This window comes from Myripristis murdjan, chromosome 22 (assembly GCF_902150065.1).
Source record: "Myripristis murdjan chromosome 22, fMyrMur1.1, whole genome shotgun sequence".
Taxonomy (NCBI): Eukaryota; Metazoa; Chordata; class Actinopteri; order Holocentriformes; family Holocentridae; genus Myripristis; species Myripristis murdjan.
The window spans coordinates 17,421,209-17,437,113 of NC_044001.1; the positions used below are offsets into that span (position 1 = coordinate 17,421,209).

A 15,905-nucleotide genomic window follows, 5' to 3' on the forward strand; every position below is an offset into this window, starting at 1 on the left:
TTTTGATGGAAATATCCCTCAGCGACAGTTGCATTTCAATCAGCCACTCGACGGCTGCCTCTGAACTGTCAAGACTGTGGCTTGTTTGTGTGCTCCTGTGCATGTGTGTGTCTAATTTGATGTTTGTGTTTCAGCCTGTGGTCCATGTTGAAGTCAGAGTTTTGCCAGCTGGCCTCGCTGGCTGTGCCTCAGCTCCTCCATGCCCTCTCTCTCTCCCACGGGGCGGACATCTTCTGGAACCTTATCGACACAAACTTCAACAGCAAGGACTGGAAGATACGATTCGAAGCGGGTGAGAGATACAAAATAGTAGTCTTGGTCTGATATGTGACGCCGGATATTTGATATATCTGATTTCTGCAGCTGCATTCAGCCTGCACAGGTCACCATGATGAAATATTGCCTCATACATAGGTAGATACACTGAATGAGACTCATTTTACCTTAATCAGAGACATTATATTGCATGTTATGTCAAGTGTGGTTGTAGTTGAAACGTCAGAGGAAGACCCCAGTTTGCTTGTATAATCTCCTCCATAAACCACTGCCTACCCACGTCTCCCCCTTGTGTTGTCATGGTTACCATGCGGCTCATACAGGCGGCAAAGAGGAATTGCTGGATTAATAAGGTTTTCTCGCCCTGTGATTGGCAGAGAGGAGCTGTATGACCTTGAGACAGAGCTAAAGGACAGGTCCTCTGACTGACTGTATGGATATAGGGAAACAGAGGAGTACAGAGCAAATGTAAATAGAAGCTTTGGATGCTGAACTAATCATGCATAATGCTCTGACAGTGTAAACTTATCATCCTTTTACATTTATAAACACCCTAGAAAATGGCGGTATGAGTAGTGACTCATTACATTACAAACCATTCAGCCAGTGGCCCAGTGAAAAGATGTGTCATGATGACAACTTGCGATGCACTGGGGCAATATCATAAATGTAAGCGCTGATAATGTAACCATGGCGCTGCATCAGGTGCATTGAGACACATAGTCACACATTTACATGTGCACAAAAATGAAGCTAAAAAAAGATAGTTATGTTGTAAGGCTGTTCTGTGACCGACAGGCAATCTGGCTGTGACTGCCCTGGTCTGAATCTCTCTGCTACCACACTGACACCTAGTGGCAACACTGAGTGCTAGACACCAGCACAAAATGGATGATTTTTTTTTTTTCGGTTGCTACTTTAGGAATGAAACTATTCTTTTGTTTTTAATTTAAGTATTTAAATTGGTGGCTCACTGTGTAGAATGCGTACTGTGTAATACTGATGCTAATTTAGCTACAGCAGCCTGGGTTCAAAATCAGTCCAGGAATTGCTGCATGTCATCCAGTATCTCCACCCTTTCCCGTCTTTCCTGTCTTTCTCCACTGTGTCTGTCTAATAAAGCAGAAATATTTATATTGTGAGTTATGTCCTGAAATGGAACCTATCATTGTAAGCAACAACAAGATTATTGTTATCTTTTTAGAAATCATTTTGTCCATTTTATGTCTCACCACCATGGTGCATGGCACAAGATATTATGTCTTCATGGTGGGATCTTTGCGTGCCTGTCTGTGTATACACACACTCTTTTGGACACAATTCTGAAAGCTTTTGTCATGTAGTTTAAATGAATACCACCAGTGTGTTATGCAAAAGCAAGCATGGTAACATAACTGCTATTTATTGTATTAACCTACTGAATTAATGACCTTGTTAGTATAACTTTAGATATTATTTATCATGCAATTATAGAGGGACATTTGGCAGCTCAAGTGCCTGTTGTTTGTACAGTTTGGGTTGTCTGTGGCACTGAGATGTTGCCCTGTTTTATCATGGAAACTCTCAGTGGAGAAAGTGGCAGTGCTATGTCGGTTCCTGGACATCGGCTCCGTGACGAAAAACCACTTGCTGAAGTATTCCCTGGCCCACGCCTTCTGCTGCTTCCTCGCCTCTGTGGAGGACGTCAACCCAGCCGTGGCCACCCGTGCCAGACTGCTGCTAGACACCATCAAGAGGCCGGCCTTACAGGTGACCTGCCCACACAGCAAGACATCACAGAGTTTAAACTTCAAGACTCTTCTATTGTTGGTTTGTTTAGAAGAATGGTAAAAAGCAAATTCTTTAAACAATCTATTTTAGGCAGTGTTTTATAGGTATGTCTGTTTGGGTATCTGCATATATTCATGCCCTATTGTATGCGTGTGTGTGTGTGTGTGTGTGTGTGTGTGTGTGTGTGTACACTGTTATGTAGGGCTTGTGCCTGTGTCTGGATTTCCAGTTTGACACAGTAGTGAGGGATCGACCCATCATCTTGAGCAAACTTCTGCTGCTGCACTTCCTGAAGAAAGAGGTTCCCGCCCTCAGCTGGGAGTTTTTTGTCAACCGCTTTGAAACGTTATCTCTGGAGGCCCAGCTACACCTGGACTGCAACAAGGAGTTCCCTTTCCCTACTAGTACGTAAAATAGCTGTGATGTCCCCATTTAGACAGTCTATACCCAAGCTAGTATGTCTACACTACATATTTCTATGACATAGTTCCCTGTAACCTACTTAGAAAAACCAGGCCAATGTAATGTTTGTTGTAAATATTGCATCACAGCATCACCGTGCAATAAATTAGGCTCATAACCATTCTTTTGTCAGCTATTACAGCCGTACGCACCAATGTAGCCAACCTCAGTGATGCAGCAATGTGGAAAATACGACGGGCCCGTTTTGCCAGGAATCGGCAGAAGAGCGTGCGTTCCCTCCGTGACAGTGTGAAGGGCCCGTCGGAGTCTAAGCGGGCGTTCTCACTGCCTGAGTCACTGAGCAACCGGCTTCGTGAGTAGCACAGCTGAGCCTCTGTTCACCAGTCTGAGTCTGAATGTGTGTTTGTTTGATGCAGACCTAGGTCAAATTGTGTTTGTACAAACTTAAAAGACTGCCACTTCAACTATTACGTTGGAGGGATGTGACACATAGGACAATACAGAGAGTGCCACAGTACTGAGACACTCCCAGAATGCATTTGAAAGTTAATTTAGTATCTGTTTCTATTAAAGAGACCATTCTGACATGATCTGAATTGTCCTGATATGGCAGACATTGCTCATTTTGTATTCCTTGCAGGTAAAACTGAAGGCTAGGCTTTATTTGCAAATGCTATTTGACCAAAGTCTGGTCCCATTTTTCCTAATGTTTCTCTCCTCACTCATTTGCATCTCTTGTTCCTGCTCAGTAACTTTTGTTTCAAGTCAGTGTCTAAATACTGCTTTGTTTGACAAGGATGGGCTCCTTATCATGTCTTTCATTTTCTCATTGACTGTGCACAGAAGGCTGTCTGAGTTTCTGGGAGATGCTGCTACTGTTGGCTTCAAACATAATGTGGTTGTTGAGCAGCTGTGTTTGGCTATTTGTGATTTGTCCAAATGATTTAATGAAAGCCCTAGATCTTTATAGCACTTGGCATCCACATTGTTTTGGGGCCATGTGGTATGGTTTTTGTGAATAGTACAAGCGTGTGTATTTGTGTACGTGTGTGTGTGTGTTTGTTGGATTGCTGGGAAGCTCAGACATGTGTCCTGTGCTGTCTCCCCTGAGCATTCTCCTAAATTGTGTTCTTCATATGTGATTTTTAGCTCTAAGACTTACGAGGCAAGAGCACTCTGCCCCGACTCTGGGAGATATGATAGAGAAAGTCCTGCCAGGTAAATAACGATCCAAATCTGAAACATGTCATTCTGCACAATCACATGATATTGGAAGAAAAACATATGTATGACTACCAGAAAAGAAAAAAAGTGGGCAAAAATATGGAAAAGCAATGTATGCTCAATGGTGATATTCATTGTTTTTTCATAAGATACAAGCCTAAGGCTGAAACAAAGGCTAACACTGGAAAGAGCGAAAAGCAACACTCTTGCTAAGAGTGAGCTTGTCATGTTTTCTGTTTACCCCTCTCACATATTCCATAAACATGTTGCAGTGATGTCCATGTACAATGCATGATGATATGTCCACCTCTCTAGATAGAGAGAAGTGGATCAAATGAGTTGACACCCGTCATGTCTTGACCCCCCTCCCCTGCTCCTGCACCCCTCCCTCTTGCTGTCCTCTCCCCTGTCTGCAGCACGCTTCCTCCCAGCCTTTAACCCTGACGCTTCAGCCCCTCTCCTAGGCCAGACCCCATCTCCTGAGGATGACTCAGTTGTCAGAGACCTGCTTCCTGAGAATGCTGGGATAGACCACCAGACGGTTCACCAGCTGATCATGGTGCTCATGAAATTCATGGCCAAAGACCAGAGTAGCGCCGAGGCCGACATTGGAAGTGCCAAAGCTTTCAACACTGTGAAGCGACACCTGTATGTGCTGCTGGGCTACGACCAACAAGAGGGCTGCTTCATGATCGCCCCTCAGAAGATGCGTACCTCCACCTGCTTTAATGCCTTCATCGCTGGAATCGCACAAGTGACTAACTTATAACCCCTTATTTAACGCGACACTGTTTGGTATTCTGTGTTTATTGTAAGAGCTTTAATTGTATGTTTAATGGTATGCTGTGATGATTATTACAACATGCACTATGCATGCTAATGAATTTTAATGCTGTTTTTTTTTTTTTTTTTTTGCAGGTGATGGACTACAATATTGGTCTAGGGAAGCAGCTGCTCCCCCTGGTGGTCCAGGTGTTGAAGTATTGCACTTGTCCTCAGCTGAGACATTATTTCCAGCAGCCGCCCCGTTGCTCGCTTTGGGCCTTGAGGCCACACATTAGACAGATGTGGCTCAAAGCCCTGCTCGTCATCCTCTATAAGGTACTCTATGTATTATCACATGGTATAATGCACAGTAGGGAGTCATCACATGAGGGGTGTTGTTCACTCAGTCTCTGATATTTTATGATACCTGAATTGCTCTGAGATTAACACATTAAGATTATATTATTCTATTCTCTACAGTATCCTTACAGGGACATGGATGGCAGTAAAATAGTCATCCACTTGATCCACATCACTATTAACACACTGAATGCCCAGTATCACAGCTGTCGCCCCCATGCCACTGCGGGACCCCTCTACAGCGACAACTCCAACATGAGCCGCTACAGTGAGAAGGAAAAAGGTAAAGCAAAATTAACTAACCTTGTTTACCTTAACATGAGTAGATTCTGAAACAATTTGCCGAATAGGTTTTAATGATGTAAAAATGCATGCATGAATGTCAAGGATTGTGCATAAAGATGGTTGGCAGCCTCCTGGAGTTATGGCATGGTAACATGAGACGATGATGTGGAGCATGTTATGAGCCATATTAAGACATTTGCTTGCAAGACAGTTGCTTATGGGAAAATACACTGTAATTTTTTTTCAGCAGTTTTGTTTCTAATATGGATTTATAGCATTTCAGAACACAACTCATTAACATTTTGAACACACTGTAACATAGCACAATTTTGTATTGCATGGCATCATATTGTATTGAGCTGTAAGCTATTGTACTGTATTGTATTATAAGCTATTGTGCTATATTGTATTGTATCATTTTGTATCACATCATAATGGTATTATCAAAGTATTAATACAATTTTCAGTGCCACCTCTGATATATTTAGGATAACACAATTTTTTTTTTTACTTAAATGTTATACTGATTTTCATGTATATTTTTCATTCTATCTAGAGGAGGACAGTGTGTTTGATGAGTCAGATATCCATGACACACCCACTGGTGCTGCTAACAAAGAGTCACAGACCTTCTTTGCCCGTCTCAAGCGGATTGGTGGGAGCAAGTCTGTGAAGTACCAGCCCGTCGAGCTGAATGCCAAGAAAAGTAAGATGTATGACCTCATTGAGTCAACTGGAGCGTAGTATTTCAGTTTGGTGATTTAATCTTTTTTGATGCAACATATTTTTCAGGTGATATTGAATTGTCTGAGTACCGTGAAGCCAGTGCCCTTCAGGACAGCATCCTGCACTGTGTGAGGGAGGAGAGCACAAGGAAGAAGCGGCTACAGGCCATGCACAAGCAGAAGTCTCTGGACATTTCCAACACAGACTCCATCCTCTTCAATCTCGATGAACACCGACGCAAGTCCTGCATTGACCGCTGTGACCTGCAGGCGCCCCCTGCGGTCCTGCCCCCGTCCTCTGCCACGTCCCACAGCAGACATCAAGGCAAAGGCTCGTCCAATGGCTCTTCGGTACGGGTGGGGGGCTGTGATCCTCAAGACCGACGTGGCTCTCGAGGTGGACATTCCGACATTTCCAAACCCGTCATCCCAGAGGTCCGTCTCAGCTGCATGGAGACCTTTGAGGACAAGCTGGACCAGAGCTCCTTGGGAGGATCAGCTCAGGACAAGGACGACCCAGATCTCATTGACTTGTCTTCCGACTGCACCTCCATTCCAGAGAAACACTCGCTGCTCTCCATGTCCGACAGTGACTCCCTGGTGTTTGAACCGCTGCCTCCTCTGAGGATAGTGGAGAGCGATGAGGAATTTGACCTCAGTGCCATCATCAGCTCCAGGCTCAACGGGGGTAGCAAGATCCCTGCTTCCCCTGCTAGCAGCAACACCTTGCGACTGTCTCCTGTGGTGCAGGTGAGTGTGGAGGATTGCTCTAGCAAAACAGAAACCCCAGACCTTTCAGTGGGAGAGGGAAGCTCAGAGCAACCATTTATGGACAAGAGGCCGAACCGAGTGACTCCCAGCACCTCCTTGGAGCTTCCTGACCGTCCAGAATATGTCTGCCACGAAAGCCCCATGACCTTGAAACAGAAGCGAGACCTGCTGAGGAAGACGCCGCACGTCCCTGACACCTCACTGGATGACATGTCTGTGACCTCTGAGGAGCTGAAGGCCGGGGTGGCACTCGGGACGAGCCCCTCAGGTAGAACGATCTTCTTAGACATCCCGGAGGACACAGCAGAGCCTCTTTCCTCACCAGAAAAACTCAGCAACGACGATGAAGATGACGGTGATGATGAAGACGATGATGACATTGGTGATGAAGGGGACAGCGACCCTAAACCTGACAATGAGGACGACAATGACGAGGCAGAGTTCAAAATCCAGATTGTTCCCCGACAACGCAAGCAGAGGAAAATAGCTGTCAGTGCCATCCAGAGGGAATACCTCGATATCTCTTTTAACACTCTGGACAAGCTGGCTGGTGAGCAGACGACAGAAACCGGTAAGAAAGAAGGGGTGACAGGAACCTGTGTCCAGACACTTAAAATGTTTTAGGGTTTAGGGATCTTTTTTTTTTTTTTTTTTTTTTTTTTTTTTTTTTTATGAGCCCACCGTGACCAGCTTTACTGTCTTACCTGTGTGCTGTCTATGTGCTCTGTAGTTTGTCTCAGAGTTATATTTATTTCAAAGGTATGTCTAAGATTTGAGGAGGCTAACCCAGTACTATTTAAAACTATAGACATCACAGCGTTCTATAAATATAACTTCAAGGGCTGAAGCTGCACTAAATTTAAATAAACCTCTTCCTTTCTTTTCACATAAATATGCACTGACAAATGTGAAAGCTACCTCAAATCTTTTTAAATGACTCACAAATACAGATGTGTGGTGTCTTGTGGAGATTTCTATGTATGTCTTCACTTCTACCTTCATATAAATACTTCAACAGAGAGCACTTTAGTTTTTTTTTTCTTTTTTTTACAGCACAAATCAAAAGCAGTGACAATATATGCAAAGAACTAAAGTAGCAAGGCAGGCATAATTAAGATTGTTACCCCAAAACTGAACACATTTCTTGAGATTGTGTTAAATTGCAAGCTATGATATGCTCAGTTGGATAGAAATCTAAAATATAAACAAAATTTTACACCACACACCCTTATTAAATTAGCACTAAATAGGTTATAATATCCGAACTCTGTCCTGATGGTAGAGTTGTATGCAGCGTTATTTACTGGTGCTACATTACATTTCTACTGTAAGATCTGCATTTGAACAGCAGCTGCATGTCTACACTCCATGCGGTTTTTCACTGGCACAAGATGGCACACATGCCCTGCCCATCATTCACCCGTATTGCCTTGCAGATCACAAAGTTCTGTCTACCTTGGAAAAGCCACGAGAATCTGCCTCAGCTCCCACCCTCGAAGCTGCTATGCCCGAAACGAGCCACCGCTCTTCAGTATCAAGTAGGATCCAAATGCTTTACTTTTCAGTCTCGTGTAACTTCACTAAAAGGGACTGTGGTGATAGTTCAGTGTTACTCAGGGTGTCAACACTGCACAATGTTTTAAAATTACATGCTCACTGTCTCATGTTTTGCACATCATTTTCTTTATGTCCAACAGGAAATTCATAACCTGTGCTTTTAAGTAACTTTTCACTAAGTAGCAGATTTCATCAAGTAGTGGACAGCATGAAATAAACGCAAATTATGTTGTTATTAACCCTATCCCCCATCCTGTTCCATAAGTTATTGATAAAACTGATACAATTGCTAACTAGGAACCCTGAAAGAATACTTAACTCATGTTTGACCTATTCATTTACAAATAAAATTCATGCTAAGTATTGTTATCATGACATACTTCATCAAAAGCACTGAGCTAAATGCTTGAATTGAATGAAGCTTTTCTTTGCAGTATGACAGAAATATTTTTTTTCCATGTCTTTTTTTTCATGTGCGTGTCTTCCCTTTACCTCTGTGTAAAACCACACACATTTAAGTAGCTGATATAGCAGGGGTGCGCTAGACACGCACTAACCCGCGTGGTTTTCTTTGTGTCTGACCTTTAGCTCAGTACCGTCAGGTGAAACGAGGCTCTCTGGGAGCCCTGACCATGAGCCAGTTAATGAAGAGACAGCTGGAGCACCAGTCCAGCGCACCTCACAACATCAGCACCTGGGAGACAGGTCAGTCACTGCAGCAGACTCTGATAAGTGGATCTAACTGCAAGCCTGTCTTTATTTCACTGCTGTTGCTCTCTTCTTTTTAGGCCCCACTAAGACCAGTCTCCTCTCTGCACCAAGCACAGTCAGCATGTTTGTCCCTGCGCCTGAGGAGTTCATTGACGAGCAGCCTACCACCATGTCTGACAGGTGAATGAGTCAACCATCTGCAGCCACTGTTAAAACAAGTCTACTTAATGCTGATGGACGCAGCTTGAAACAGGATGATGTATTTTTGTGTGATGCACCAGGTGCCGTGACTGTGGGGCTGTGCTGGAGGAATATGATGAAGAGACTCTGGGCCTGGCAGTGGTGGTTCTCTCCATGTTCATCCACCTCAGCCCTGACTTGGCCGCTCCAATGCTTCTCGACATCATGCAGTCTGTGGGCAGGTACAGCAGCTCCAGCGACTGTCTCTGCAATCTACATCCACACAGTACTTAACTGTTAAATGAAGTTTCATAACTCGCTGCTCGAATTCATGCATAATTCATGCCTGAGTTTAATCCAGTGCTTTAAATTCTTTCAGGTTGGCATCTAGTGCCAATTTTCCTGGACAAGCTGAGAGGTATGAGACATCAAAGCCATTACACCAGTGTGCTCGGATACATACTGTGTTAGAGATGAGTTTAATGTTTGATGTAAAGTGTGACTACCAGTGTAACACAGCTATTTTCCATATGCTGTTTTGCAGTATGTTGATCCCAGGGAATGCAGCAGGTGTAGCCAAGCAGTTCCTCCGCTGTATGTTTCATCAGTTGGCCCCCAATGGCATCTTACCCCAGCTTTTTCAGAGTAACATCAAAGGTTTGCTCATACCACTTGCTACCATTGTGGCATTCCTGTAGCACTGCTGTAGGGATCTGTGCTAAAGGGACCTGTACTATTTCTCAGGTGCTCAAACATGTGTGTGCTGTATATTGACCTTGTTTTACTTCATTTTTTTTATATACAGACATATATCGTCTGTGGTGGTCCTAGAAGATATTCTGTAGTATAATTTTTGATGTAGAGTAATTGCATGCTATGTTAATGTTTTACTATATTTGTATTGTGTCTTTGTAATAATGTCACATCAGGATTGCTACAGTTCATTTTCATAAGGGTAAAGCCATAATGTAGGTTCCCACTGGTCATGCTGTAGCTTACCCCTCTCCTTTTCCCTCATTCTTTTCCCAGATGGAAGTTTCCTAAGAACACTTGCATCTGCATTGATAGACTTCAACGAACTGAGTTCTGTTGCTGCCCTCAACATGCTGCTTGAAGTGAGATTTTGCCTTGTATTTTTCTCCCAGATATAAGTGGAGTAACATGACCAGCAGGAGGAGCTCTTGTCAAAGCAGAATCCTCCATAGTTCTAGCTGAACATGCACTGCATAAGTCTATCTGAAATAACAAATCATCTGGGCGCTCAAGAAAATCTGCCCTACTCTGCCCCACTATCCTAGTTTGTTCATCTTAATAAAATGAATCAATACTGTAGATAAAACATGATCGATTATTGTGTCCATCAGACCAGTCATGTGTGCTTTTGAGCCTTCAAAACCACTAGCATCAACTGTTGTCTAAATGAGCGTTGTGATTGATCTGTAGCGAACGATCAGCTAAATGGATATCCCTGGATATAGAATTTCATTATGTAACCCTGTTATCGTTTATGCCTCTGTGCCCTCCAGGGTCTGAACAACAAGAAGAGTCTACCGGCAGGGGGCACTATGCTGCACTGCCTTGACAACATCGCCACCTTCATGGAGGCTCTCCCAATGGATTCCCCCAGCAACCTGTGGACCACAATTTGCAACCAGTTCCAGACCTTTCTCACAAAATTACCCTCTGTGCTTCCTTTAAAGGTAGATAGTAACTCCACCAAGCAGTTGGTCATGCTTTGACATGAGCGATGCGATTATGTTGCATGCAAAGGGTCTCTTTAGCGTGCCTTTGTCAACTTTGGCGGTACTGCCAGTCTTAAAGAGGTCATTGACTTGACTGGGCTGCTTCGAAACTTGTAGGTCAGATTTGTGAAGTATATTCAGTGAGCCTCTGTAGACACAACAAAACACAAAGTGCAGCTCTTTGGTTATGTGCCATGTGCAAAATCTGTTTTTGTTCCCCTCCATTTGGTAGTTTGGATATTTCAGCTAGCCCTTTGTTATCTGTGCATTGACAGTGTCCCATGGATTCCAGTTTGCGGATCATTATTTGTCTACTGAAAATCCCTACCACAAATGCCACCCGGGTAAGACGACAGCAGAGATTTTACAGCTTTGTTGTTGCCAGTCCATCCCTGACCTTGAACGTCTGACCCTTTCTCCTACACACTATTTTTCAGAGCCTACTGGAGCCTTTCTCCAAGCTGCTGAGCTTCATCATCCAGTACGGCATGTTCAGTCTCTCCTACCTGGTAGAACTATGTGGCCTGTGTTACAAAGCCTTCAACAAGGTATTGTTAATTGTGTAGAACGTCCCCATTTTTTATTTACAACTACAACTACCAGGAATAATGATGATGATAATAATAATGATAGTGCAGATATGTTTACATGTGTGAAAAAACAAGTTGGTATCCAGTAGTAATACTCTTGAGAAAGTGAAAAGGCACTGTTATAAATGTTAAATCCTATCCACAGACCTCTCCATCTTCACTCTTTTGGTGCTGCTCCCAGTTTGCTGACTCCCCAGCCAGCCAGAAATGTGGCCATGTGTCACAGATGATTAAGTAGGCAATCAGCCAGTATTGATTAACATGATTAGTTGTGGTGCTGGGGCTGAGGATGTATGGTGTATTTCTGAGAAGCTGTCTCAGGCAGAGATGGAGCCAGGGCTGTCTGCGCTGTTAGGCCAGATGGATCCTCAGTGCTCCACCACTGTCATCGCTGCATGCTTTATGTCTCCTGCAGTATTGATTTTCTACACCCTGTTTAATTCCTCACCGTATAATATCCGCTTTTCAAAACTCGGAGTCAGTGTGAGCAATTGCTTTTGGAATCTGTCCTGTGCAGTTGTTTTCTGGTGAGGCGAGGTTTCAGGGAAGCACAGAAAGGCTTTTAGACCTGTTCAGTTGTCTTTAGAGGGCAGATTTTAAGGACAGAGAGTCAGGTTTTTTAGGGCCACGAAAGTTTGTGAAGTCATGCTCTGCTTGTCACAGCTGCATTGCCCCACAGTGACTGGTGTTGGGTCCTCTGGCTTAAAGGACAGCCTATGATTTGCTATTTACCAAGGTCATGCTCCATTAACTTTTAATCACAAGAGTTGTTGTGTACAGGTATGCACGCATTGCGAAGCGACACAATGAGAAATGTCAACAGCAACTCTGCATTGTGTTGGAGCAGAGGAGCATGTGCCCAAGCTTAACGTAAGCAAACATAACTGCATAGAGAAAGAGAGAGGCAAAGTGGAAGCTAGAAGATGACAGTGTGGTTTGTAAACAGGCAGCTGGGCTTTGTGTGGAAGGGATGAACAAAGAGAGCAGCCTGTCCTCAGGGAGGGAGAAGGCAGCCTGACAGCCTCATCTGAGCTGCCTGGGACTCTGGGAGGAGAGATCTGGACTGGCCTAAATCTACTCCTCAGCTTCACTATTCTCTGTCTATTCTCTCCCTCCCTCACTCCCTCCCTCCCTGCCTCTTTCTGCCTGTCCTTCCCCCTCTATTCAGGCTACAGAGTTTATGCTCTGCTCACAGCATGAGTAAGGAGAGTGATAATAGAAAAAGGCGGTCTTGCTGCATCAGTACATTTACTCCACTCTCTTTCTCCTTGCATCCAGGAGAGAGATAAGTTCTACATGTCCCGCATTGTGGTGCTAGAGCTTCTGCAGGCTCTCAAGTTCAAGTCTTCTCTGCCAGACACAAACTTGCTACTGCTGGTCCAGGTATAAATCCTGTTGTTATGTACTTCAGTCTAAATGAGCCAAGTGTCCCTCAGTACAGATTACAGTGTCTCGTCCTAAATGCAGTGCTGTGGATCTTGTCAGTTTGTTTGTGCAGATATTGGTACACGGCTAGCAGAATCCACCATCATCCAGAAGCACATGATCTCAACGCTGCCGGGGGTAAGACTTTAGTTGCTCTGTGTTAGAATCGTATTAGAATCAGTCTCATAAAACAGCAGGCGATTGAGACACCCCGCTGTGAAACTGTTTTGTTTTCAACAGTGCACAACAGCAGCGATGGAATGCATGAGGCAATACATAAGCGAGCTGCTGGACTTCATTGCAGATATGCACACGCTAACCAAACTGAAAGTAAGTCTTGCCTCTCATGCAAAAACCACCAACTATTGTTGCAAGTTGTCATTTACTCAGACCTTCAAACTCTCGCTTTAGTCTTTTGTTCACGGCTCATCGGCATTTCTTTCTCTTACGCCTAACCCCACCCTATTATTTAGAGCCACATGAAGGCTTGCTGTCAGCCGCTGCACGAAGACACCTTCGGGGGGAATCTCAAAGTGGGCTTGGCACAAGTCGCTGCCATGGAGATCAGCAAAGGCAATCACCGTGATAACAAAGCTGTGGTCCGTTATCTTCCATGGCTTTATCATCCTCCCTCCACCATGCAACAAGGGTAACAATTACATCACTCATACAGAGTTCTTTAATGAGCTGGTGATTATGGTAATTTTTTTTTATGTTAAAACATCTTTAAATGATCAGTCATTCATCAATCAACAGTAAAATTAACAATCATGTAATTGACTAGTGGTAGTATGCTGTTTACAAGCTTGAGAAATGTCAAAATAGTATGTGTGCTTATTTGTAAAACTGAGTTCCAGCTGTGTTCTCTCTGCAGGCCAAAGGAGTTCATCGAGTGTGTGTCCCACATCCGTCAGCTGTCCTGGCTTCTTTTGGGGTCTCTGACTCACTGTGCCCTGCATCAGGGCTCCACTTCCTGCATGCCCATCCCCCTCGATGCTGGTTCCCACATCGCGGACCACCTGATTGTCATCCTTATTGGCTTCCCAGAACAGTCCAAGGTCTGGTAGAAACAAAGCTCTCCCAGTGATCCTATTTAGGTTTTGTATATTTGGTCTGTAACCACTTCACTGGCCTTGTCTGCTCTGGTCTTGATCTCTGTCCTCAGACGTCGGTGCTGCACATGTGCTCCCTGTTCCACGCCTTCATGTTTTCCCAGCTGTGGACCATCTATTGTGAGCAGGCGGCAGCTGCTCCGGCTTTGCAAAACCAGAACCAGACAGAGTTTTCCTCTAGCGCCATCCTCACTGGCCTGGAGTTCTGGAGCCGGGTTACACCCAGCATCCTGCAGCTCATGGCCCACAACAAAGTGGTGAGTGTCCTACCTACTTCCTTTCAAGCACTGAGCTCAAATTAGCCAAGGTAAAACAGAGGCCTGAAAATCTTGGCAGGCAGTTCATGTGTGAAATTTGAACTGAAGGATTCTGCTTCTGTGATAGATTGCCACCTTTTTTTTTTTTTTTTTACTATTCAGTTGTGTACATTGTGAAGTATCTAAGGAAAAAAACAAAACATCCAAACAACGGTCTCTTCTGTGAGTCAGAGGACCATGGATTTTTGTTTTTCCTTAGATATGTATTTCCTACCTAAGAGTACCTTCTTAGTTTTGTCTTGGGCACACAAGACTTCTCCTGTTCTGGAAAAAAATCAGTATGTTGAAATAAATCAACACTTTAATTCCTGTATTTTCTCTCAGATGGTGGAGATGGTGTGTCTTCATGTCATTAGTCTGATGGAAGCCCTACAGGAGTGCAACTCAACCATCTTTGTCAAGGTGAGTAATAACTCATGCATTTCTTCTTTATGTATAATGTTTCATTTGATCACCTTGTAACAACTACACCTTCTTATGTTCACTTTTCCCATTAGCTAATTCCTATGTGGCTACCCATGATTCAGTCCAACCTCAAGGTAAGGAATGTTTTTTTTATTCCAGTACAGACACAGATTAATATTGTTCAGGTATTCAAAGCTAAAGCAATGTGCTTTGACATTCCTCTTCATTCCTTAAATCATCCTCTTTTCCCTGTGGGGGGGTCCAGCATCTGTCTGCGGGGCTGCAGCTGCGTCTCCAGGCCATCCAGAACAGGGTGAACCACCAGTGTCTGCAGGGCCAGGCCCCGGGAGCCTTTCCGTTCGCCTTGCGCAAATGGCTGCAGTGCACCCAGTTTAAGATGGCTCAGGTGGAGATCCAGTCATCTGAGGCTGCATCACAGTTTTACCCCATGTGACTTCTTCTGTGGTCAGCTCTGGGGTCGTCCAGGGACAAGTCCTCCTCAGGACCAGAATGCACCTGATCTGGTTGATCTGGTCTTTCACCAAAAAGGACTCCTCCATAAACCAAGACTGGCTGTCTTGGATTCATTTGGACTGAAGCATCTTGAGCACCTTTTGTATTATACTAGTATATGTACAGTACAGTAAATCAATGCTGTCTTAAAGTGCTATCTTTGGAACTGGTAATAAAATCTTTGGTAGGCTTGTGGGGGATAATTGTATCAGGTGCCTAATTGTTGTATTCAAGATCTGAGAAGTCAGTAGATGATTGAGAAAATTTCTTTAGACCCATGTTAGTAAAAAAGAGGGTCTGAAATCAAATGCTTGTCAAAAGTTAGATATGCTCACTCTGTGACATTCATATTCTTTCACTTTTTAAGTTGCTTGGTTGCAAGCTGAATAATAAAAGTATGAGTTTTCTAAATGTTTGGACATGCTGTCATTTCATCTTTGCAAAGTGCTGACTGATTCAAAATTCAGCTTTGAGATTCACTGTGCTTAATGTGCACTGACAGATTTGGAAAAAGGCCAGTGGACCATTACACAGATGGAAGACCAGTGAAACTAGCTTGGCTGGTTGTTTTTGGAGTAGAAACTGAACCTCAGGTGTCCAGAAAAATGACATGACAGGTATTACCCTCCTCCTGTCTGAGATTCTTGTCAGACTCCATCAGTCATGCTGCCTCTGCCCATCAGAGCTCAGATCAATCAGGGGCCAATCTGAGTTGCAGCGGCAGCTTCATAACTCAATAAGGCGGAGCCAGACA

General features: G+C 44.0%; 2 protein-coding genes across 2 annotated transcripts in view; one reads left to right on the forward strand and one right to left on the reverse strand.

Annotated features, from left to right (window-relative positions):
* Positions 1 to 15,557, forward strand: part of unc79 (unc-79 homolog, NALCN channel complex subunit) — a 32,699-nt gene extending 17,142 nt beyond the window's left edge. The window contains 28 exon segments of the mRNA XM_030044672.1: positions 135 to 292; positions 1,844 to 2,025; positions 2,249 to 2,450; positions 2,642 to 2,821; positions 4,158 to 4,447; positions 4,612 to 4,794; positions 4,939 to 5,101; positions 5,660 to 5,809; positions 5,896 to 7,170; positions 8,036 to 8,137; positions 8,745 to 8,866; positions 8,869 to 9,047; positions 9,149 to 9,289; positions 9,427 to 9,465; positions 9,592 to 9,704; positions 10,077 to 10,162; positions 10,574 to 10,747; positions 11,065 to 11,133; positions 11,227 to 11,337; positions 12,658 to 12,762; positions 12,865 to 12,942; positions 13,045 to 13,134; positions 13,278 to 13,453; positions 13,679 to 13,862; positions 13,970 to 14,173; positions 14,558 to 14,635; positions 14,731 to 14,772; positions 14,904 to 15,557. Coding sequence (XP_029900532.1) covers positions 135 to 292; positions 1,844 to 2,025; positions 2,249 to 2,450; positions 2,642 to 2,821; positions 4,158 to 4,447; positions 4,612 to 4,794; positions 4,939 to 5,101; positions 5,660 to 5,809; positions 5,896 to 7,170; positions 8,036 to 8,137; positions 8,745 to 8,866; positions 8,869 to 9,047; positions 9,149 to 9,289; positions 9,427 to 9,465; positions 9,592 to 9,704; positions 10,077 to 10,162; positions 10,574 to 10,747; positions 11,065 to 11,133; positions 11,227 to 11,337; positions 12,658 to 12,762; positions 12,865 to 12,942; positions 13,045 to 13,134; positions 13,278 to 13,453; positions 13,679 to 13,862; positions 13,970 to 14,173; positions 14,558 to 14,635; positions 14,731 to 14,772; positions 14,904 to 15,092 — 5,065 coding nt within the window. The 3' untranslated portion in view covers positions 15,093 to 15,557.
* Positions 1 to 15,905, reverse strand: part of LOC115354312 (inositol-tetrakisphosphate 1-kinase-like) — a 578,973-nt gene that overhangs the window by 87,071 nt on the left and 475,997 nt on the right. The gene's annotated exons all lie outside the window — the stretch shown is intronic.